This window comes from Eptatretus burgeri, chromosome 5 (genome assembly GCF_056783735.1).
Source record: "Eptatretus burgeri isolate ZD-2024b chromosome 5, Ebu_testis_v1, whole genome shotgun sequence".
Lineage (NCBI taxonomy): Eukaryota > Metazoa > Chordata > Myxini > Myxiniformes > Myxinidae > Eptatretus > Eptatretus burgeri.
In genome coordinates this window covers 69,617,460-69,641,457 of record NC_140965.1, presented here as the reverse complement: position 1 = coordinate 69,641,457, position 23,998 = coordinate 69,617,460, and the positions used below count along the sequence as shown (strand labels likewise).

At 44.2% G+C, this 23,998-nt stretch overlaps 1 protein-coding gene across 6 annotated transcripts in view; it reads right to left on the bottom strand.

Moving 5' to 3' along the window:
• The window catches only part of GAPVD1 (GTPase activating protein and VPS9 domains 1), a 174,283-nt gene that overhangs the window by 6,033 nt on the left and 144,252 nt on the right, over positions 1–23,998 (bottom strand). For all 6 annotated transcript variants that reach the window (XM_085882329.1, XM_085882331.1, XM_085882333.1 and 3 more), the window contains 3 exons: positions 21,633–21,792; positions 16,100–16,287; positions 7,601–7,814 (listed from right to left, as the gene is read on the bottom strand). In XM_085882329.1, coding sequence (XP_085738455.1) covers positions 7,601–7,814; positions 16,100–16,287; positions 21,633–21,792 — 562 coding nt within the window. The remainder of the gene's footprint in view (positions 1–7,600; positions 7,815–16,099; positions 16,288–21,632; positions 21,793–23,998) is intronic.

Sequence of the window (23,998 nt, the reverse complement as noted above, 5' to 3'; positions counted from 1 at the left end):
GTCCAGCAGCGTAGTCAGATATTTCAGATCAATTGTTCAAATTTGCATAAAAGCACCAAAATTGGTACACATGTAGAATAATGTATTCTGAACAATTCTAGATATGGAGCCACCCGAGATTGTGCCTCGGTCAGCTTTGGCTGCAGTACTATAGGTGGGGGGTAAATAAATATAAATCCCAGACCAGGAGTATCTAAGAAAACATTGAAGATGGAAGACCATTCAAATGCAGGATGCCCGTGTTCACCGTCTCATCTGATGTGAAAAACAATAAAGAAGGATTCAAACTTGTTTTTACAATATAGTCTGGCATGTTTTTCCTAAAGAAACCTGTTGGATCATTAAACAAATGGAAACAATGCTGAGAAAATTACTGTCCAAGTTGTAGATATGTGCGTGTACACCAGTGTATAGTGCTGGATATGATTAAAAAAAGGTGTCTACGAGGAGTCAACACGCTCAAAACGGTCAATCAGAACCATAACCAGCTCTTACTTTTCAGTGGGCATATCATCGTACCATCTCCCCATCCCCATGAGCACATCAAAGGCTGATTTCTGGTCTGTTGAAGGCTGAATATCAGCATCTCGCAGGGAAACTGACGTACTTGGCACCGAAATCTTTCAATATGAACAGCGGTGTACAACTTTCGATGGAAACAAAATCGGCATGATCGAGAGTAGCCTGCGAATCATCCCTGCTGCTGCACTGAATTGATGCAATAGTTTGGCCAGAATATTCGTCATCAAGATGTTGCGTGATTAAATCACCAATACAGTCTCAAATTTATACCGCTGACATACTTCGTAACAATCACTTTCGCCCCAGAAACCACAGTCAATCTGAACCACGCTGGCCACTGCTCAGACGCCATGACCGAAGACGACTGCGCAGTTCCACTGCGCAGTTTGGTTAAAGGTGACTCAGCATTTTGGCGCGCGCGCACGAAATTTTATTTTGAAAATAAATGCCGACGTTTACATTTCGGGTTTTGAAACTTTTGCACCTTCGGCGGAAAATGTATAAATATAAAAGGCTAAAAATGCGTTTTATATTTATATTTCATTTCGGCAAATATACCGTCGGCGGATCCGTAAACCAAGTTATAAAATAACTAAGGCCTAACTGCAAACAAAAATATACAAAGAATAGAGAGACAACAGTTACAGCTTTTGATTCTAGCATTTATGAAGGGTGTTGAAAAAGCTCTTGGAACAATACTATTCTAGTCCTTGCCCAAAACATGGAAATATAGTGTCCCTCGACTTCAATGCATTTGGTCCATTTGTCCTTCAAACTATCTATGCCAGAACAATACAACCTATCGGATTGTTCCTCAAGCAACTTATCAGTTGCTTCAATAATTTCCTTGTCATTGGCAAATCAACAACCACGCAAGTGGAACTTCAAATGTTGAAACAGGAAAAAATCACGAGGGGGAGGGGGGGTGATGGTTTGAACTGTATGGGGGATGATCAGGATGCTCAAAGTCAATCACAAATGGCACCGTATAATATGGGCCTTGTACACAGCACACCATGGAAGAGGAACACACGCTTGGACAATATCCCTTGGTGTTTTTTCCCTGAGGAAGGAATTCCTCTGCAATTATAGTTTTGTAAGGTGTGGAGTTAATCTGAATTCCTTACGGCATTCTAGAATATCAAGGGCATGAACTTGCTGGTTGAGGGTTTGGTGTGGAATATCCAGGGTGTCAGTCATCACTTGTACTTCCATTGCATTGATCCCAATTTAGTTTTAGGATACCAGTGGTGAAGGGAAGTATAATCATTGATATCCAGCCCAGCAATAAAGTCAGGTTAGATCTGTGACCTGCTACAGGTACCATGTAAACCTGTACTAACCTGTTCCGTTGTCTGCGACCAAACCATCTCCCCCACCAGCTTTTCTGGTGAGGAGGGTGTTTGGATATGGACACCCAGCAGGATTAAAAACAAAACCTGTCAAAGGGCGGAGGAGCTCCTTGTGAGCCAACGGCCATCCATATCTAGTGCCCAACTGTGTCTGCGGACTTCCTCCTGCAGTTGGGTTACTTCTTATTAGGAGGTTGGTGGCAGGATTTGCACTCCAGCCACCATAAAACCCTTCATTCCGCAAAACACAAAAACGCAAAAAAATCTGAAAACCCACTCCGTGGGAGTACCTCCTGTGCAGCTTCCCTTCGCAGGGCAGCTCACCGGATGACGGGATTGGGGCAAAGCCTTCGGGACCCCCAATCTTTGATGAAAGGAGGGAAACCACGGGGTAACATCCCTGGGTCAGATTGTGGGAGAGTGTGTCGGAGTGGTGCTGAGGTGTCGTCCACCAGACGACAGTTTCCTTGGGTTAACCTGAGGCGGTCCCTTCTGGTGGGTGCCTGGAATGTCCTATCCCTAAAAGAGGATGATCACCTGTCTCTGTTATCATCTGAGCTCAAGCGTTTGGACATCGGTATTGCAGCACTCTGTGAGGTTCGGAGACCGGATTGCGGCGAGATAATGGTGGTTGGTTACACCTACTATTGGTCTGGTCGCTCTGATGGTTACCATACCCAAGGAGTTGCTGTAGCTGTGTCCAATAAGCTGATCCCAATGATAATTGAGGTAACACCGGTCAACGAGCGTATTATGAGATTAAGGATTCGTCACACCTTAGGTGTCATTTCCCTGGTCTCTGTTTATGCTCCGACTGAGGCAAGTGATCTCACCGTGAAGGATGCATTCTACGCCACACTCGAGTCTGTGGTTGATCAGTGCCCCAGACGAGATACACTTCTAGTCTTGGGAGATTTCAATGCATCGACTGGAACTGAAAGGGATGGTTATGAGACATGTGTTGGTCCCCATGGGTCAGGAACTATGAACCAGAATAGCACGAAGTTCCTTGACTTTGCAAGAAGTCATGGACTTAGGGTGGCTGGTTCATGGTTTCAGCGCCCACAAGCTCATCGCTGGACTTGGTATTCCAACGCCGGCAGTGTGGCAAAGGAGATTGACCATGTCCTCGTTGGCGGTCGCTGGAGGATGATCCAGAACTGCAGGGTCTTCCGGAGTGCTGTTCCTCAATACTGACCACCGGCTTGTTGTAGCAACTCTAAAGCTGCACCTTAAATCCTGGAGAATGGTACCATCCCAGCCAAGGCTGGATGTTGGCAAGCTCAAGTATGAGAGAGTAGCTGAGGAGTTTGTGAATAGGCTGAGTGGACATTTGGGGTGTCTGGGTGCTTTTGGGGGTCCTGAAGAGTTGTGGAGTGCCTTCAAGACCACCGTCCTTGATGTTGCCGGTGGATGTCTTGGAACTCACCGCAGGGCAAAGAAGAATTTTGTCTCTCAAGGGACACTGGATACCATTGACCGGAGTCGCAGGGCCAGGCTGAATGGCAGAGCTGAGCTGTTCAGGGAGCTGAGGCGTAAAACTGTACGTGCACTAAGGGTGGACAAGGAGGCCTACAGTGGGGAGAACAAGTATTTGATACACTGCCGATTTTGCAGGTTTTCCCACTGACAAAGCACGTAGAGGTCTGTAATTTTTATCAGAGGAACACTTCAACTGTGAAAGACGGAATCGAAAACAAAAATCCTGAAAATGACATTGTATGATTTTAAAATAATTATTTGCATTTTATTGCATGAAATAAGTATTTGATACATCAGAAAAACAGAACTTAATATTTGGTACAGAAACCATTCTTTGCAATGACAGAGATCAGACATTTCCTATAGTACTTAACCAGGTTTGCACAGACTGCAGCAGGGATTTTGGCCCACTCCTCCATACAGATCTTCTCTAGATCCTTCAGGTTTTGGGGCTGTCGCTGGGAAACACAGACTTTCAGCTCCCTCCAAAGATTTTCTATTGGGTTCAGGTCTGGAGACTGGCTAGGCCACTCCAGGACCTTGAGATGCTTTTTACGGAGCCACTCCTTAGTTGCCCTGGCTGTGTGTTTCGGGTTGTTGTCATGCTGGAAGACGCAGCCACGTCCCACCTTCAATGCTCTTGTTGAGGGAAGGAGGTTGTTGGCCAAGATCTCGCGATACATGGCCACATCCATCCCCCCCTCAATACGGTGCAGTCGTCCTGTCCCCTTTGCAGAAAAGCATCCCCAAAGAATGATGTTTCCACCTCCATGCTTCACGGTTGGGATGGTGTTCTTGGGGTTGTACTCATCCTTCTTCCTCCAAACACGGCGAGTGGAGTTTAAACCAAAAAGCTCTATTTTGGTCTCATCAGACCACATGACCTTCTCCCATTCCTCCTCTGGATCATCCAGATGGTCACTGGCAAACTTCAGACGGGCCTGGACATGCGTTTGCTTGAGCAGAGGGACCTTGCGTGCGCTGCAGGATTTTAATCCATGACAGAGTAGTGTGTTACTTATGGTTTTCTTTGATACTGTGGTCCCAGCTCTCTTCAGGTCATTGACCAAGTCCTGCCGTGTAGTTCTGGGCTGATCCCTCACCTTTCTCATGATCATTGAGGCTCCACGAGGTGAGATCTTGCATGGAGCCCCAGACCGAGGGAGATTGGCTTATCTTGAACTTCTTCCATTTTCTAATAATTGCGCCAACAGTTGTTGCCTTCTCACCAAGCTGCTTGCCTATTGTCCTGTAGCCCATCCCAGCCTTGTGCAAGTCTACAATTTTGTCCCTGATGTCCTTAGACAGCTCTCTGGTCTTGTCCATTGTGGAGAGGTTGGAGTCTAATTGATTGAGTGTGGACAGCTGTCTTTCATGCAGATAACGAGTTCAAACAGGTGCAGTTAATACAGGTAATGAGTGGAGAATGGGAGGGCTTCTTAAAGACAAAACTAACAGGTCTGTGAGAGCCGGAATTCTTACTGGTTGGGAGGTGATCAAATACTTATTTCATGCAATAAAATGCAAATTAATTATTTTAAAATCATACAATGTGATTTTCAGGATTTTTGTTTTCGATTCAGTCTTTCACAGTTGAAGTGTACCTATGATAAAAATTACAGACCTCTTCGTGCTTTGTAAGTGGGAAAACCCGCAAAATAGGCAGTGTATCAAACACTTCCTCTCCCCACTGTATGTGCGAGGAATCTGTGAGGGGGTAGAGCATCACCTGTGGACAGGTGATTCTCGTCCCGCTTCCAGGGGAATTCGCGCATTGCGTTCATCCAAGCCCATCCCTCGGAGCACTGCGGTTAGAGCAGAGGGTGGTAAGCTCTTGACAGAGGAGTCTGAAGTGAAGGCCTGCTGGGCCGGTTACTTTGAGCGGTTGTTAGGGTGTTACAATCCCTGTTGCTGACCATCCAATCAACTGTGGTCCACCTTTGCTTGTGGAAACACGGGCTGCGGTGAACCGGTTGAAACAGGGTAAAGCTCCAGGGATCTGTAGCATCCATGCTGAACTTCTGAAGGCTGGTGGAAATGCTGCACTCGTGTCGTTGTATGCAGTTTTGTGCTCTGCCTGGAACACAGGCATCATCCCAACTGATTGGAAGAGGGGCCTTGTTGTCCCTCTCTGGAAAGGGAAGGGTGATCGCCAAGACTGCAACAACTACCAAGGGGTGACGCTGCTCTCAGTGCCAGGCAAGGTCTTTGCTCGGATAATTCTTGATAGGGTTCGCCACCATCTGGTTGAGCACCAGCGTCCAGAGCAGTCAGGCTTTACATCAAAGAGGTCAACGATTGACCGTATCCTTGCTCTTCGTGTCCTCACCGAACGCAGACGAGAGTTTCGGCAGGGGCTGCTTGCAGCCCATGTTGATCTCTGTAAAGCGTTCGATTCAGTGAATCGGGATGCCCTCTGGAGGATTCTTGGTCTTCGTGGGGTGCCACCAAAACTGATCGATCTGATGTCTGAACTCTACTGTGGTACTGAGAGTGCTGTGAAGTGTGGTGGTACCATCTCTGACTTATTTCCAGTTGTTACTGGAGTTTGTCAGGGGTGTGTACTGGCCCCCACACTTTTCAGCACTTGTATGGACTGGATTTTAGGAAGGATGTCGGAAAGATCAAGTTGCAGTGCATCGTTTGGGAATGTCAAGATTTCGGACCTTGATTTCGCAGATGATGCAGTCATCTTTGCGGAGACTTTAGATATCCTTTTGGGGGCCCTCAAAGTGCTGAATGAGGAGTCGGAGCCGCTGGGATTATGGGTTTCTTGGGTCAAAACTAAGATCCAGGCTTTCAATGACATCTTGGATGCTGCTATCCTGTCTGTGTCTGTTTGTGGTGAGGATGTTGAGGTCATGGAGAGATTCACTTACCTTGGCAGTGATATTCATGTCTCTGCTGGCTGTGAGTCAGAGGTCAATAGACGTTTGGGTCGGGCCTGGGGAGTCGTGGATTCACTGGATCATAGGGTGTGGCGCTGCCGGTAACTGTGCGGGAGGACGAAAGTCCGAGTCTTCAGGTCCTTGGTGCTTCCAGTCTTGCTCTATGGATGCGAGACTTAGACTCTGACCAAGGATCTGAGACGGAGACTTAATTCCTTTGGCACCAGGTCTCTTCGGAGAATCCTTGGCCATCGCTGGTCAGATTTTGTGTCCAACGAGCAGTTGCTGAGAGAGACTTGGATGAGATTTGTTACCTGCATGGTCCGTGAGCATCAGTTGCGGCTGTATGGACATGTGGCTCGTTTTCCTGACGCTGATCGTGCTCACCAGATTCTCTCAGCGACGGAGTCTCGAGAGTGGAGGAGGCCAATGGGCCGACCACATGCCTCATGCTTGCAGCAGGTTGACCAGCATCTCAGGGAGATGGGGATGGGCCTGGCATCTGCCTGGGGGAACGCCAGACGGAGGCCCCTGGAATACCGGCGGAAAGTGGACGCAGTGACGCGCTGTTCTGGCACATGCTCCATACCTGACCTGACCTGATTAAAGTCAGCTGGATCTGCTCTGACCAAGTTGAACAGCTCATGACATGGTGCCAGTCGTTGCTGTCAATCTTCAATGCTGCGCTACAGGAGACACTTTGGACATGCCGGATGTGATCTGGAACTATGAGGAAAAGGCTGTCTTGAGACATTCTCGGTTCTATGCATATTTTGGAGACCTTAACCCCATCTAGGCTGGACTATCTTGGCGGTGGGTTGGAAGTTATTGCGAAAATCAAAGAGGGGGGCTCCTCACTGGCGTGCATCCAGCCCAGATAGGGTTAACACTGATCCTCCACATTCATCCCCTTGACCTGGGCAACAGATTGCATGTTGCTTACCTTTGCCTGGGGTCATCTTCAAAGTAATCGCATCCACTATTAAAAATCAGCCAACCATTTGGCAAACAGAATATGAAGGTGCACCTTCTCCACCATGTATGCAGGGATGCATTTGAAGTTGTGCTTTTGCATAAAAATTTGAGGACCCCTGACTTGTCAACTTCTGGAAGATTCAAAGCTGTATAACCAAGTAAAACTATTGATCATACTCTGAAACAATAAAAACATGAATTAAACGAATGGCAGATAATATGCATACGTGCAAGTTTAAGAGCAAAGGACTCTGGTTCCAGGATGCTACATACCCCGATCCTAGAACATTTTGAACACCCTTCATCAATTGGTGTTGAGCAAAGAAAGTGCCGTGCTCCAAGCAGCCACCGACGATAGCAATAGTGTCAAGGTGCACGTACTGATCACGCAGGATATCTCCATCCTGGTTTGGGTAGAAGGCGAGCTTGAAAATGCGGCTCATGACGCTGCGCTCAATGGCTATCTGAGCATGCTGCAGCTGCTCTTCACTGGCGTGCGTCCAGATGCTGTCCTGAGCCATCTCGCCGTAAAGTGCTCCCAGGAAGTCCTCAACCAGTGCCGTCTTCTCATCAGGTGCTGTGAGACCTTGGAATTCTACGAGAGGTAAAAGACAGAAGATGTGGTTTGCAAGGTAAAACATACACCCAAATTCAGAGCCATGGGTAATCATTAAAGCAAGATACATGTTATGTGGAGGTTTCAGGTTTGGGGCCATCCAAAATTATCAACATTTTCATTGTACGACAAAGATTTGAACTATTTAAGACCCTCCCTCCAAATAAGTACTTTTCAACACTTTTTCCAGGAAAAAAAATGGAGTCTTTACAAGTCAAAACAAAAAAAGCACTTTTTGTTGTTAGTCAAAACAAGATTTTAAACTGTACCATCACTTTGTTGCATTTCTGGGCAATATTTTTATTCTCGAATGGACAATTTCCCTGAAATATTTTAAAATTTCACACCTTTGTCAATTTCACACCACTGTTGGCAGGCAGATGCTATTATTGAAGCAACAATGTGCAACAAAAGATGTATTTTGATGTCATTTGTATTCTTTGTTCATAGAAACCTGCTCGACATTCTTAACAGTTTTATACATAACGTACACACACGCATTGCAAAATGCTCATAGAGATTTACAGGTCCTTTATGAACAGCTGTGGGTAACTTTGCAATGCACAGTATTTCTCAATCTCCGTGAACTCGTCCAGCAATGGGTGGAGCGCCATGATGTAGTTGTTCTTATTTTCCCATTGATTTCCCTGGGAACGACATAACGATCCCTCACATCTAAAATCTTGTTGTCTTGTCTTCGTGGAGCCAGGGCCCTGCAGTCTTCCATAGTGTGATTTATTGTTGTGGGGTGGCCTGGCAGAGGTTACAGGTGTCGTCAGTGGTGTCATCGAGCTTATGTTTCTTTGGACTGCAAAGGCTGCGGCTGGTGTCCACAGCTAAGGTATGAAAGGTGAACACGATCAGACCTGGAAAGTAATTTATGTGTCGTAGATGGGTTAGGTTTAGTGCCCAAGATACTGTTTGGGCGCAGGTTATTTTTTACTTTTATGGTGATGTGGGTATGGATGTGTTTTTTTGAAGTTGTCATTGATCAGTAGTCATTGATGTTTTGAAGGATGTCATCATAGTGTCTTTGTGGTGCAGTATTATTGTGTCTAGGGGTCTGGGTGGTTGGACATGTCATGGCATGGGTGATTAGGGTTGGTACTTGCAGCTGCAAGGAACTACACACCTCTCACATCCAAGTGGTCTTTGATTTTTAATACTTTTGTCTCTGTGTGTAGATGCTCAATGGATGTTGTTAACGTGCAACACGTGATTATGTGAAGGGCTTTGTTTCGTGTGGTCTGTAGGGTGTTGAGATGCGTGTTTGATAGGTTTGAGTTTGTATATTATGCTGCTTGTATATTAGTGATGTTGTTTCTTTGTTGTGTGCTAAGTATGTTCATTTATAAAAAAAAATAATCGTGATGTGTTCCGAGAATGACATGGATGTGTTAAAAGTGCCACCGAGTGTTTGTGTCATTAATGTTTCACTGCCCCTTTACAAGACCCCATAAAAAGTACACTTGGGGATGGTTGGTGGGGAATTTGGTTTCCCAATCACAGTCTCCATGGGTAAATTCATATTTTCTTTCATCAATGTGCACATAATATACAGAGCCACATGCAGACTAGCTACACCTGATTGATTACCTTTAATGGACATCAAAATAGTGTCTTGATGCAAGTCAACCGATGCTAGCCACAACAGATGACATACGGAGCTAAACACTTGGGAGGTATTTTATTGTTTGTTGCTCACTTCCTACACATGCCTTATTTTCCAGTGTGTAAAATTGTCTCTCATTTTGTGAAGGAAATTGTTTTGTTTCAGAATTCCCTAAACAGACAAGTTAAAAAAAAGAAAGACATAAAATGCTAGAGCCACGTTGTTTTCGTAATATTGCTGCATGGAGTTAAAGGGCGAGCCCACATTTATGTACAACTAAAATGGCCGCCAGTCTACCAGTCGACCATCTTTGATCAGAACACAAAATAAAGTTTGGTGCAAGTGTATGCCATCGTGTACTGTGCTTGTGCCAAGTTTGAACAAAATCGGATGATGCATGTCTGAGAAATGTTTGGAGACACGCTCAAGCAACAAAATGGCCGCCAGTCGGCCATCTTGGATCTGATCTTGGAAAAAAAAAATGGCGTGCATAAGTACGCCATCATTCTTTATGTGTGTGTCAAGTTTGAACAACATCGGTAAATGCATGTCTGAGAAATGATTGAGGGCATTTTCGACGCCGGGGTTTTTTTTTTGGTTTTTTTTTTACAACTAAAATGCCTGCCAGTCGGCCATCTTTGATCTGATATCAATTTAAAAAATGAATTGCATATGTATACCTTCATGTGTTGCCTTTGTGCCAAGTTCAAATAAAATTGGTCCACACATATCTGAGATATGGTTGCTGACTCGCACGCACACAGAGAGCAAATCCATAAACCCCCATTTCAGACGAAGTCCAACGGGGGTGAAAAATACAAGAAAATGACCATTTAGATATTCTCTGGTTAATTACTTATTCACAGTATGAAAAACAACAACATTGCGGATTGTTATCGATAAACATGTTATCTCCACCCTGGATCACCTTTGAGAGAGTGGGGATGGAAGTTAAGTGTTTTTTGATTTTTGTATTTTAGGTTTACATTGATAAACTACAATGCTGTGCAACACCAAGGCATATGTTTGTTGATTGCGACACTGGCGATAACCAGCACTTTAGAAAGAGGAAGCGCAGCATCGATCGACATGTTGCGTACCCACGAAATTTAAGGCATTTTGACGGCGCTCTGATGTCACGCACACTGATGATGTGCAAAACATGCTGATTACAATAGCATCTCACGACTGCAATGCAGAGGAGGCACAAACACTCAGAACTGCAGGTGGCATCTATAGGTACACTGTTATGATGCTCGGGTTTCACTTCACTCAACAAGCCTGGTGTTGGCTCAGTGGTTCGGGTGGCAGCTTGGGATCCGAGAGTCCTGAGTTCAAGCCCCGTCGGCCGCTGAATTAATACACCAGGGTGTTGACTCAGCCTGTCATCCTTCTGAGGTCGGCGAAATGAGTACCAGTATCCAGTGTGTGTACTGTATCCAGTGTGTGTACTGGTAGAGGGGCACTGCATCAGCGACACAGTCGCGCTTCAAGAAATGATAGCTACCCCGGCAGCGAAGCTGCCATACGACCACCACCACCACCACTTCACTCAACCAGAGCATCACAAATTAAATGCAACAATAATGGTATATACTATTAACAGATGTATCGCAATTCATATCATATTACCAGCACGCGGTGAGGATGTTGTTACGATTGGTATGCAGCTGTCACACAAGCTGACTAGCGGTATGGATTACTCGGGACTGACAGGTAGCCTGTGTGCAGCAGACTGAGCATATGCACAGCAGGATTAACCAGAGTTGGTGTCAAAGCCACCCAATGCTCGCCTGTTTACACATTTATCGTTTTTAAAAGACTCGTCTAATAATTATTAGACGAGTCTTTTAAAAACGATTAATATATTTTTTTATAAAGCATTGCAGTGAAGTCTGATCCAAATAATTTTAAAGCAATATATGTATTTGTATATTGTAATAAGTAACAAGAGCGCAAGTGAGCACGATATACGCCCGAACAAGAAAGTATATACAGAATTGTGCTACTACGTGGAAAACAGCATCCTGGTTGCCATGGCAACCACTTTAGATGACGAACGTATATCACGACACACCGTCTCCACAGTCTGTACTTATGTACGAAATATGAAACGTGAAAGTTTAAAACTTTGGGAGTTAGAGTGCGGACAGGAACGGACGGACAGACAGACAGACAGACAGACAGACAGACAGACGGACGGATGGACAACACATAATACGCCCCGATATATATATATATATATATATATATATATATATATATATATATACGTATATATATATATATATATATATATATACGTATATATATATATATACGTATATATATATATATATACGTATATATATATATATATATATATATATATATATATATATATATATATATATATACACGTATATATATATATATACGTATATATATATATATATATATATATACGTGTATATATATATATATATATATATATATATTTTTTTTTTTTTTTTTTTTTTTTTTTGTATACCTTGGTCGAGGCTCGTATGAGAGCAAACACACAACTCACAGCAAGGAGGCATGAGACAAGAGGGGCGGGAGTGGAAGGGACAAAACAGTGGGGAACAGACACATTAGGTGAACTGTGGAAGGGAGAGGGATGGGGATGGGACGGGGAACATGGCGAAGAGAAGATGGACATTTCAGGTACTTTCAGGAAGGAAAGCAGGAGAAATGAAGGAAGTGGGCTTGGGTGGATTATCGGGGGTAGAAAAGATCGAGGATTTGGATGGGGGAAGATAAGAGGTGGTGGTGAACAGCTGTTTTGAAAGCCTGGAGGGAAGAATGGGAAAGAATAGAGTGAGGAAGTTTATTCCAAAGGCGGGAAAAAGAGGAATGAAAGAGTGAAGATGAGCAGTGATTCGTGATTTTGGTAGTTTTACCAGAAGGGGGTTGTTGGCGGACCTTGAGCGCCCTGTGGAAATGTGGTGGGGACAAATCGCAGAGAGAGCAGGGGGCAAGGCTGGAGAGGAGTCCCAGTAGAAGACAGAAAGACCACCGACCAACCTGCGGTGATTGAGTGAGAGGCCCAAAGACTCAGCTTCATTGCGGGAGATGCCGATGATCTTAAATGCCCTGGTTTCGACAGCGTTAAGCCGAGAAAGGTGGGAGGCAGGAGCACCAGCCCAGAGGGGAGAGCAGTACTCCATCAGGCTACGGACAAAAGCTTTGTAAGTGGTCAGGAGCTCAAGAGGGCCGAGGAAGGACTTAGCACGACGGAGGATTCCCAGTCGGCGACTGGCTTTTGAGGCGAGGTTGGAAATGTGACTTTCCCAGGAAAGGTCATGGCAGATAGTGAGACCTAGAAGCTTGAAAGAAAAGACTTCTTCCAGAGGATTGTTGAGAAAGTGGATGGGGGGGTTTTGTAAACGGTCCTTTCGAAGAGACATAGTGAGAGTGTGAGATTTGTCTGGATTGAAAGACATGTTCCACGTGTTGGACCAGTTTGTGATTTTATCCAGATCTGCAGTGAGCGAAGAAGCTGCTGCTTGCCGGTCTGAGGGATGACAGATGGTACGGCAGAGGGTGGACTCGTCGGCAAAGAGAAATAGAGGATTTTCCAGAGAGTCCGAGAGATCATTGATGAAAACCAGAAAAAGAACAGGGCCCAGAACGCTACCTTGAGGAACTCCAGCGTGCACAGGAAGAGGGGATGAAAGAACTCCATTTAGGGCCACACGTTGACTGCGACAGGAGAGGAAGTCTGCGAGCCATGAGTGGAGATGGCCTTGAATACCATGGGAAGAGAGTTTGGTGAGTAGGGCAGGGTGCCAGACTGTGTCAAAAGCACGTGATATGTCCAGGGATACGGCTCGGATTTCCTGTCTGGCATTGAGGACCTCCATCCATTGATGGGAGAGCAGAAGCAGCATATCCAGGGTAGAGTGACCTGGTCTGAAACCAAATTGATGATTGGAAATCAAGCCATTGGAGAAGAGGAAGGATTTCATATCTGAGGCGATGATGGATTCCATCACCTTGCTGATGATTGGGAGAAGGCTGATTGGTCTGTAGTTACAGGGATCTGTTTTTGCACCTTTTTTATGCAGGGCAGTGATGTTAGCAGATTTCCAAGCAGATGGCAGATGACCTTGGGCAAATGAGAGGGTGAATAGAACAGAGAGTGGGTGAGCAAGAGCAGAAGAGCAGGCTTTGAGGACACGTGGGCTGATGCCGTCTGGACCGGTTGCAGAATCTGACTCGAGGTTTGAAAGCAAGCTCTCCACCTTGTCAGGAGAAAAGGATACAGAGTCCAGGGACAGTTGGGTGCGACTGGGTAAAGTGGGTAGAGATAGTGATGGGTTTAGGACACAAGATTTAGCTGCAAACACCGAGTTTAGACATTCAGCTTTATCACGTGTGGAATCAGCAGTGCGGCCATTTGAGGTAAGGGAGGGGATGGAGGGGGAACATACACCAGAAACAGATTTGATTAAACGCCACCAGGATTTTGAGGAGGGAGAGAGGTTTGAGAGTTCAGACTTGAGATGAGAAAGATGTTGTTTTCTGGCTCTCCTGAGGGTAGATACACACTTGTTCCGAGCTTTGTGGAAAGAACTGAGATTGCTCCTCAGTTGGGTTTGCTTTCCATGAGGCAAAGGCAAGTTGTTTCAGGACAACTGCCTCGCCACAAGCTTCAGTAAACCAAGGGCGGGAGGAAGGGTAAGACAACTGAACACGAGAGGGGATAAATCTGTGCATGAGGGAGAGCAAGTTTCTTTGAAAGAATTCCCAGGATGAGTTGATGTTTGAGAAAGAAGTGATAGGAGACCAGTCTGTAAGTTTGATGGCTGCTCGGAGACCCTGCCAGTCGGCTTGAGTGAAATGCCAGACTCGACGGCGGTGAGGTGGTTCTCTGATAACAGCCAGAGAGATGTCCACTTTGACAAGGACGTGGTCAGAAGAACCAATTGGAGCGAAGGAAGAGCAGCAGATATTGTCAGGGAAATTTGTCAAAACCAGATCCAGAAGAGATGGAGTACCATTGGTTGAGATCCGGGTCAGGAAGTTGACCGATTGAGTCAGTCCCAATGAGTCGCAGAAAGCTTTTGCTGAGGTGCCATGGCAGGTGAGAGAGGTACCCACACCTAGCCAACTGGCGTGATGACAATTGAAGTCACCACATAAGAGGAAGAGAGAGTTTGGATGAGAAGATAGAAGATGGTCCATGTTTTCGGGATAGTGAGGTGTAGATGGAGTCATCACTGTTCGGTGGACGGTACAGTACACATATAAACATGAGGTGGGAGTGGAGGGGAAGCCGAAGCCAGAGGTATTCCTAGGGGTGTGGGGGAGTGAGAGCAGTGCATGGAGAGTGAGGAATAGAGTCTTTGATGAAGAGAGCAACACCTCCACCAGGACGAGGCTCAGGTCTGTCATACCGTAAGAGGGAGTAGCCAGGGAGAGATACTTGGGAGTCAGACACGCCTTGGGAGAGGAAAGTTTCTGTTAGGCAGATAATGTCTGGTTTGTCAGTGGCAACCTGTATGGAAAGATCTGAAAGGTTTGAGCGAAGGCCCCGGATATTTGAGGTCCACACTTTTAATGAAGAGGAAGGGGAGGAGGCTTTGGGTGCAGGAGGTGGAGGGGGAGGGGGAGGGTAGGACAAGGGACGAGGGGGCAGGTATGAGGGTTGCTGAAGGAGTGTGGGGTATTGCAGAATAACGAGGGAGGGGGCCGAATGAGGAGGAGAAAAGGCTCTGTGGTGCTGGGGGAGAGGGGGGACAAGAGACAAGGAAGAAGGCAGTTGAGGATTTGAGGAAGTGGCGTGAAGAGACGGAGGTGACAGGGCAGTGCAGGGAGGCAGGTTGGTGGATGAGAGAGGCGGGGGCAACTTTGAGAAGGAAGAGTGAGGGGGATGAAAGGTGGGAGAAAGGTGAGGGGGGAATTTTTGAGAGAGGTGGGAGGGAGGCTTGGAGGGAGAAGAGTGGGATGGTTGCTTTGAGAGTGAGAGTGAGGGGTGAGGGGGGTGAGTTGGCACTGAAGTTGGAAAAAAAGAATGGTTGATGGAAAGCGAACATCCATGGCAAACTGTGGTTTTTAAAAGTTTTAGGTCAGAGATGCGATTTAACACAATTCTTGATGGATGCAATGAAGGCGAATTCAGAGCATGGAGAGAAGAAGCGCTGTAATAGTTGGATTGTATATCGGGCGTATAAAATAAGAGTGTGGTAGATAAAAACATTAGAAAGGAAAAAATAACGCACCAAAAATTTTAACATTTTCACGCTCACGCTCACGCCGGGGGTATCGCTATAGCTCTCTGTTCTTCGAACAGGCGAGCTAAAAAAGGGGCCATTCCAGGTTGTGAGCTGTGGCCTAAAGGCTTGCCAATAAACATACCACATTTCACTGAGCTTCACTTGATTTATGTACGCACCTCCTCAGATGAGGGCACAACAAAACTGACGATTAAAAAAAATAGGTATTCACACTTTTGTTTTCATTTTTTTTTAATTAGTCAGGGAACAATAACTACTTTTTATTGGTTATGTGGCCTAAATCGAAGGTATAATTGAAATAGATGGACAGCAAGTTCAAATACATAAGAAAAAACAAACACTGAGGAAAAAACAAGGGATCATAGTTGAAAGTGATAAAGAACCAATCATACCATGAATGAAACCGAAGATGGGATCTTCTCGCTGCTGAAGGAACAGGCGTACGCACACAACTGTGAAATACCGCATTGCTATTTCTGTGTCTCGTCCCACCCACTGTAAAACTCTCTCGAGGTGAGCCTGCGTTGCCTGCAGTGCCTGTCGGGAGCGAGTAAGGTATGCAAGGTACGGCGTGCGATGCCTGCAAAAATAGAAGAAGCATATACTCTCACCAACATAACGTGTACATTTACAGACAGATTTAACAGACTGCACAGACAAGGTTCCCATTGCGTAACAAAGTATTGTTACGTTTGTGCGCAGATTGAGGGGAGGGGGGGGAGGGTAAGATATCACATTAGTGCAAACAGGAATGTATAGAGTAGCAGGATCCATGTACAGGTAGTTAGCCAATCTAGATGTAAATAAGTAGGGACACATCAGCTTAAGGAATGTCTTGTTTTTATGTGCACCATGCAGGTGTTGGTGCGTGGTAATAATTAGTTAAGGATTGTGGTTAAGTAAATTGTGTGTATAAACCCCAATGTAAACCTCTACTGGGGGTGCCGAGAGACTTGGCAAGAGGAAGGGAGGGGGCGGACTATAGACTCCTTCCAGAGGTGGAGTATTGACTGGGTAGAATAGGGAGGAGCTATTAGAGCAGTTGGCCTGAGGAGAACAGCCAATGCGATGAAGAGAGCCAAGGGCTGAGGTAAAAATAAGAAAATGTCTGAGGAGAACAAGAGTTGAGGGGAGCTAACTGGAGGGAGGTGAGCTCGGAGGAGGTTGTCCGGTTTGCCTGCCTTCGCCCTGTGCTATTTCTTCTGCCTGTTCATCGTCTTGCCCATCACCTCCTCATCCCCTGCTCCGCATCCATCCTCCGCTTCCTCCCTCCACCCCCACCGCTACCGACAGGGCTGAGTCCCCTGGTTTTGTCCCTTTCCCATCTGAGATCGAGTCCGGAGTGAGCCGCATTCGATTTCTTTAGATTCATTTTTATTCACATAGTATATAATTATTTTGTTATCTATTCCGTGTCCCCCCTTTTTCCCCACAACGACCCATCATCGTATGCCTCCACTGGTCAATTTTCCTTCATTTATGGTTTGGGAAAAAACCCGTTGGTTTAAACAAATGCTTCAAAGAGCAGGTTTTGGGTCGCTGATGACTTTGCGTGATTCGAAGGTTGTAAGCACATTAATAATCGTTGGGCAATTATTTTCTTACATTTGAAACTCAAAATATGCTAAAATTAACTTTAAAGTCAAAACTTTTGTCAGTGATCGAAAAACAGTCCGGAAGTTACCGAAGATGCTATGACGTCATGTTCTCCGAAAACTTCGTGAACATTCGGAAACAGCGTGTAAACAATGGCGAGATGTGAATCAGAGAGTGATTTCAGCGGCGATGAAATTGAGTGTTTTCATTCCGATATTGCCGAGGACGAGTCGGAGGATGATGGGAATTTATACCATGGAGTTTCTGGCCCTGAGCCATATAAATTTGAGCCACTTGCAAATGCAAGAAAACGGCCTATTTCATGTACAAGTGGCAGGACTGACTGCCAGCTCAGGGAGGACGGAAACCTCCCGTGGAGCAGAAGCGCGAAAGGTCGCTTGATCTTGATTTTCAGTACGAATACAGACCGTGAAAGCATGGCCTCACGATCCTTTTGACTTTTTGGGTTTTAAGCAAGAGGTGTCAGAAAAGTTACCACAGGGATAAATGGCTTGTGGCAGCCAAGCGTCAATAGCGACGTCGCTTTTTGATCCTTCGATGTCGGCTCTTCCTCTCATTGCGAAGCAGAATTCGCCAAGCGTTGGATTGTTCACCCACTAACAGGGAACGCGAGCATGCAAGAATAAGGTAAGCTTGGTGCAATTTGAGCTTTTATTCGTCGAGTTACGAATGTTTCAAGTTAAGGGCGCCTGGCACGTATGGCCGCGGGCGCCTTGGGCTAGATCTAGGCCGCGGTGCTTTTTCCACAAATATGGTTTAAAAATCATTTTTCATCCCAATAAAGGTCATCAACACATGCCTGACTTGTTAAGCTGTCGGATTATGTCAAGATTGTTTGTGGATGGCTGAATATTACGGTTTTATGACTTTGAGAAAATAATTTTAAATAATGCCGTGAATTCCTGTGGTGAATTGAGATTTTTGCTTCGATCGACGTTGCGGGTTCGTTTTAAAGTCAATTCAAACTCTCTTTTCGGTTTTTGCAGTCGCTTAGGATGCTTAACACTTGGTCGTTGTGAAGTTTGTAAAATTCAGATATTTTATAAGGTTTATGTTCGATGGCGTGCAGGGCCTAGGGCACCTTGACTAGATGTTAGGCCGCAGCGCTTTTTCCACAAATATATTGTTTAAAAGGCAGGGAAAATTCGCCCGTTTTGTTTGTACAAATCTTATCCACTGCCAGCGAATATTTGATTCCTTTGGGAATCGGTGGGAGCGATTACCCGTTTTCAAGCCATTTTCGCAAAACATGACGACACACGTACGAGGCATGATGTACAAATATCCAAATAACTTTGTTCCACAATAATTTAAAATAAAAAGGATAATTTTGACAGTTGCAAGCTCAAAAAAAGCAAAAGAACAGCCCGCTGAACTGGACACTTCTTCAATGAAAGAGTGAGCTTCCGCTTTGTTTTGGAGAACGTGACGTCACCATCCATATATGGCACGCCGCTGTTTTTTTCAACAGCCTCGAGAAATAACAACTTCGGAGTTAAATTTCATTAATATTCCCAATAGTTAAGCAACCACAATAGTTTGCATCGAACTATTTAATGCACATATAATCATAATGATAAATTTTCAGAACATGTTTGGTGACCCGCAACCTGCTCTTTAAAGTTCTTTAAGGTTCGTGTTTTGTCCTCACGGCCCACACGCACGCAAATCTGCCATAATTCGGAACATCTCCAGAGGGGTTAAAACTGTTCGGTACATCGTGGTATTTTAACCTCCTGCCATGATGAGCTCGACGTTGGTTGAGCCAATGACGCTGCAGTACAGTATTAAATCTGTTTAACTACCAAAAGTCTATCACAGAAAATAAAGGAAGATTTGTTCTTAAATCAGTATGCACAATCACATAAATAAATAATAAATAAGTAAAATAACAAAAACACATGCACACACCTCTCAGAGGTTATGGTTTCAAATTTGGTTGAATGCAGCGGTAGTGAAGATTTGCATTCTAAACTACGACAAACCGAGCTAGTTTCAGGGGAAATGCAATTGGATCGCCCACATTGAATTGAGATTTCAACGGCACAACCTGGCCAACCGCTCGTCCTCTCTCCAGACTCATTATTTCTGAATCTTCAATAATGCAATTACAAGAAAAAAAATCTACATTCAGACAAACCAGTGGGAATGAAGGGAAAACAAAAATAACGAGAAAGGCACTCGTTAGAGTGAATACCTCCGCCATGTAATGCCTGATCCACGAGAACATATTGGGCCCAATACATTTTTGAAATATCATGCTACACAGTACGAAATAGTTTTTGGCCCGATCTCTCAATGGTGAAGAATCACTTTAAAAATTTAATAATTCTTGTATCCAGATCCAGATTTGGATCTCACCAAAATCGAATAATTTCTTCCTTGTCACACACAACCTGTCCACCAAGTTTCATCCAAATCCGTCCACAACTTTGTGAGAAATCGTGATATGTATATGTATTAGGGTGGTCCAAAAAAGTCGAAAAATATAGAATGTTGCTCCATAAGCTTAAAATTATTCTAATATGATCCAATAATGAGCATAATTTTTTTAGCTTGATCGGAGGTGATTTAGAGGTCGCTCCATATGACGACTTTTAGTCTCATGACTTGAATAAATTAGTGTATGGTCAGGTACGATTACGGGTACTTCTGGATGTCCGAGGTGGAAATGGAGTGCATTTTCGAACTCTATGGGGTCAATTTACTCTAAGAAATGACTGTGCTGACATTGAATTCACTACCATTTCGAAAATATTACCTAAAACAAGATTTATCATTACTGGAGTTGAGTAACTAATCCAACTCATTTCGATATTTTCTAATCTATAATGAATTTGTTGTCCGTCTAAACATTTCTTAGAGTAAATCGACCCCACTGAGTTTGAAAATGCAGTCCATTTTCACCTAGGAAGTTCAGAAGTGTACGGATTTGCATCTCACCATACCCTAATTTAATATAATAATAACTAAATAAATAACTAACATATTTTTCGTGAATCATTGAATTTAAAACACTGGATGTTGGGCCGGCTAGAAATAAGTTCAGGCAGGAGTGGAGACAGCAATAGAGGCGGAGATGATAGTGGTATTTGGTAAATGAGACGAAATATTCTAATAGTTTGTAATTCCATTGATTGAAAAATTAGGGTATGGTGAGATGCGAATCCGTACACTTCTGAACTTCCTAGGTGAAAATGGACTGCATTTTTGAACTCAGTGGGGTTGATTTACTCTAAGAAATGTTTAGACGGACAACAAATTCATTATAGATTAGAAAATATCGAAATGAGTAGGATTAGTTACTCAACTCCAGAAATGATAAATCTTTTTTAGGTAATATTTTCGAAATAGTAGTGAATTCAATGTCGGTGCAGTCATTTCTTAGAGTAAATCGACCCCATAGAGTTTGAAAATGCACTCCATTTTCACCTCGGACATCCAGAAGTACCCGTAATTGTACCTGACCATACCCTAAATTAACCAACTCATGAAACTAAAAGTCGTCATCTGGAGCGACCTCTAAATCACTGCCGATCAACTTAAATTTATTTATGCGCGTTATTGAATCATAGTGGAATAATTTAAGGCTTGTGGAGATGTCTGAATTTTTATATATTGTTTTGCTGTTTTTGACCACCCTAATACGTGTATTTATGTATGTATGTATGTATGTATGTATGTATGTATGTATGTATGTATGTATGTATGTATGTATGTATGTATGTATGTATGTATGTATATATATATATATATATATATATATATATATATATATATATATATATATATATATATATATATATATATATATATAAATAATTTTAGCCCTATCTCTCAATGGTGAACAATCACTTAAAATATTCCAGGAGTCGGATCCAGATCTTCACCAAAATCTAATCAGTTCGTCCTTGTCAGACACCCAACCTGCCCACCAAATTTCATACGGATCCATCCGCGACTTTTTGAGATATCCTGCTCAGAAAGAGACAGACAAACAAACAGACAGAGTGGTCAAAACATAACCTCCTTCACCTTCAGTGGAGGCAAATATAAAATGAAGACAAACTTAAAAGAAAGAAAAACACTTCAATAGACTGCTTGAGAAACTGCCCCTGAAAAGTGGCATCCTCAACGGCAGCATCACCAAAGAGAGAAAAAATAATGACATATTTTAAAACTTCATTATTCAACTTGATAATCAATCAATTTTGAGTCAAACATAGAAATTGGCCAATTGGAGGAAGTCAGGCATCTCCACGCAGACCCGATTACACTGGGGAATGAACATGAATGTTTCTTGTGCACCTGTAATCATCGTCAATAGCAGAGAGGAGTTTATGGCAGGTGCGAGAGTCGAGGCTCGTCACACAACGTAACGCTTCCTGGAATTGCGCTATGCATGCCTTGTCCTGCAAGTGGATAGCTTCAGCAAGCTGTACCTTCAGGAAGCAAATAATCTCATCATCTGCAGTGAAAAAAAAAGGATAGGGAACAAACAGAGCTAAGATAAAGCATCGTTACAACATCCCTCAAACACCTGCAGATCAAATCGTTCATGGCAGTGGATGTGGGAATTTGCAGCTTCACAATCAGGTCAAGATCAGAGGAAGTGGAGGTGTCTTCATGATGAAGTGGAGGAGACAGGTTTAAGCACACAGCATCAAAAAATGTACTTAAAGTTTGCGAAAGAAATAAAGTACAATTGTTTAATAATAAAGTCGAGATGAGGCTCTATTAGTTAATGAGATTGGAGCTGAAATTTCATATTTTAGCAACATCTTGAGGGGCAAAACATAATGATGATTTTTTGATCAGATTGTATTATATACATCATTGATAGAAAAAAAACATCACCAACATATCTCCAGAGCAGCTTAATGTCAAAAAATATTCGATACACTCAGGCACCCTGCCTTCCTCTCCAAACTCTCTGCCTCTGACTCTCAAATGTGTGACTCTCAAGGAGATCCTCTCATCGCCTCGACATGTCAAAGGCTGGAGTACCCAAAGACAGTGTTTTAGGCCCTGCTTATTCATTATATTTTATCAACGATCTTTCTGACTCCTATTTATCTGGAAAATCTGACTGGAAAATCCTATTTATCTCTTCACTGATGACACCACTCTCTGCCATAACATCCCACATCATTAAGATCAGCAAGCAGCAGCCTCATCCCTCTCTGTAGAGAGCTCAAAACTGGAATATGTCTCAATCCTGACAAAACTCACCTCTCACTTTGTCTCTCCGAAAATATTGTCTGGCGAACCCTCCCATCAACTTCCTTAACAATCCTCTTGAAGAAATTCACTCACTCAAACTTTTGGGTCTCACTATCAGCCATGATCTTTCTTGGACAAACCACATGTCGAAGTTGGTCTCCAAAGCCAGCCTGGGCATCATTCGTCATGCAAAGTATTTCCTTAGCACCTAGATTCTTAACCTGGGGGTCGTTTGGGGTTTTCCAGGGGTCATGAAGGGGTCATAAATAAGATATCAATTTGTTGAGCCCATTTTTAGGAACCGAACAAAGGTACATACCACACACAGTATTTTGTTCGCGCATGGGCATACGTATACGCACATGAACTGTGTGTGGCCTGGATCATGTGCAATCGTGGTGCTTTCAGATGTGGTGAAGATTGTGAACCACATCCGAGGGAGTGCAACAAATTCAAGGATCTTCAAAGCGATGTGTGAAGAAATGGGCGCCGATTTCACTGTTCTGATATTCCACACGGAGGTGCACTGCCTTTCGTGTGGTAAAGTTCTCAATCGTGTGATTCAACTTCAAGAGGAAATAGCGCTGTTCTTGGAGAGAGGGTGTACCGAGAAGGAGAATCAACTTCATGAAAAGACGCAGGATGAACTGTTCGTGATGAAGGTTGCTTACTTGGCTGACTTCTTCGCCGAGGTGAATTCCTTTAATCTGTCGCTTCAAGGAAACCTCCCAATGCTACACACAGCTCGTGACAAAGTGGCAGCGTTCAGGAGGAAGATTCACCTTTACCGGAGAAGAGTCCAGGACGGTGACATGACTATCTTCCCTGAGATGATGACTCTCCTGGATGTCACTTCCACGAGGAAATATCAACCCACCTTCGGGCAATTAGTGAAGCCATCGAACGTGACTTCCCCGGACTGGACAACCGCTCTCGTGATGAGTGGATTGTCCGACCCTTTTCCGTTGAAGACGGTGCCATCAGTGATACTGACGTGGCTGCGAAAGTTGAATTTTACCAAATTTGTGAAGATGCGCAGCTCAAGAGTGACTTCATGGAACAAGAGCTCACCACGTTTTGGCTGAAAGTGAAGGACTGTCCTGTTCTTTCGAAGAGGGCCCTGACCCTATTGGTCCATTTCCCCTCAACCTATCGCTGTGAGGCTGGATTCTCAACCATGTTAACTCCGAAAACGAAGGCACGCAATAGGGTTGTGATCGACGCTGACATGAGGGGTTAAGGGCCACACGATGGAGATTGCAGCTATTTAACTTCCACCCCTCGTCACGGGGGATATCTGCCTTGAACGAAGTCCATGTTGTGGTGTATATCCATATTAAGATAGGTTATCGTGGCGTTTTTCCAAGGCTACTTCTAATAGCAAAACTAATAACAACACTAATGATTATCTATATATTACTAAAACTCTCATCTTCTGTGTATATACACAC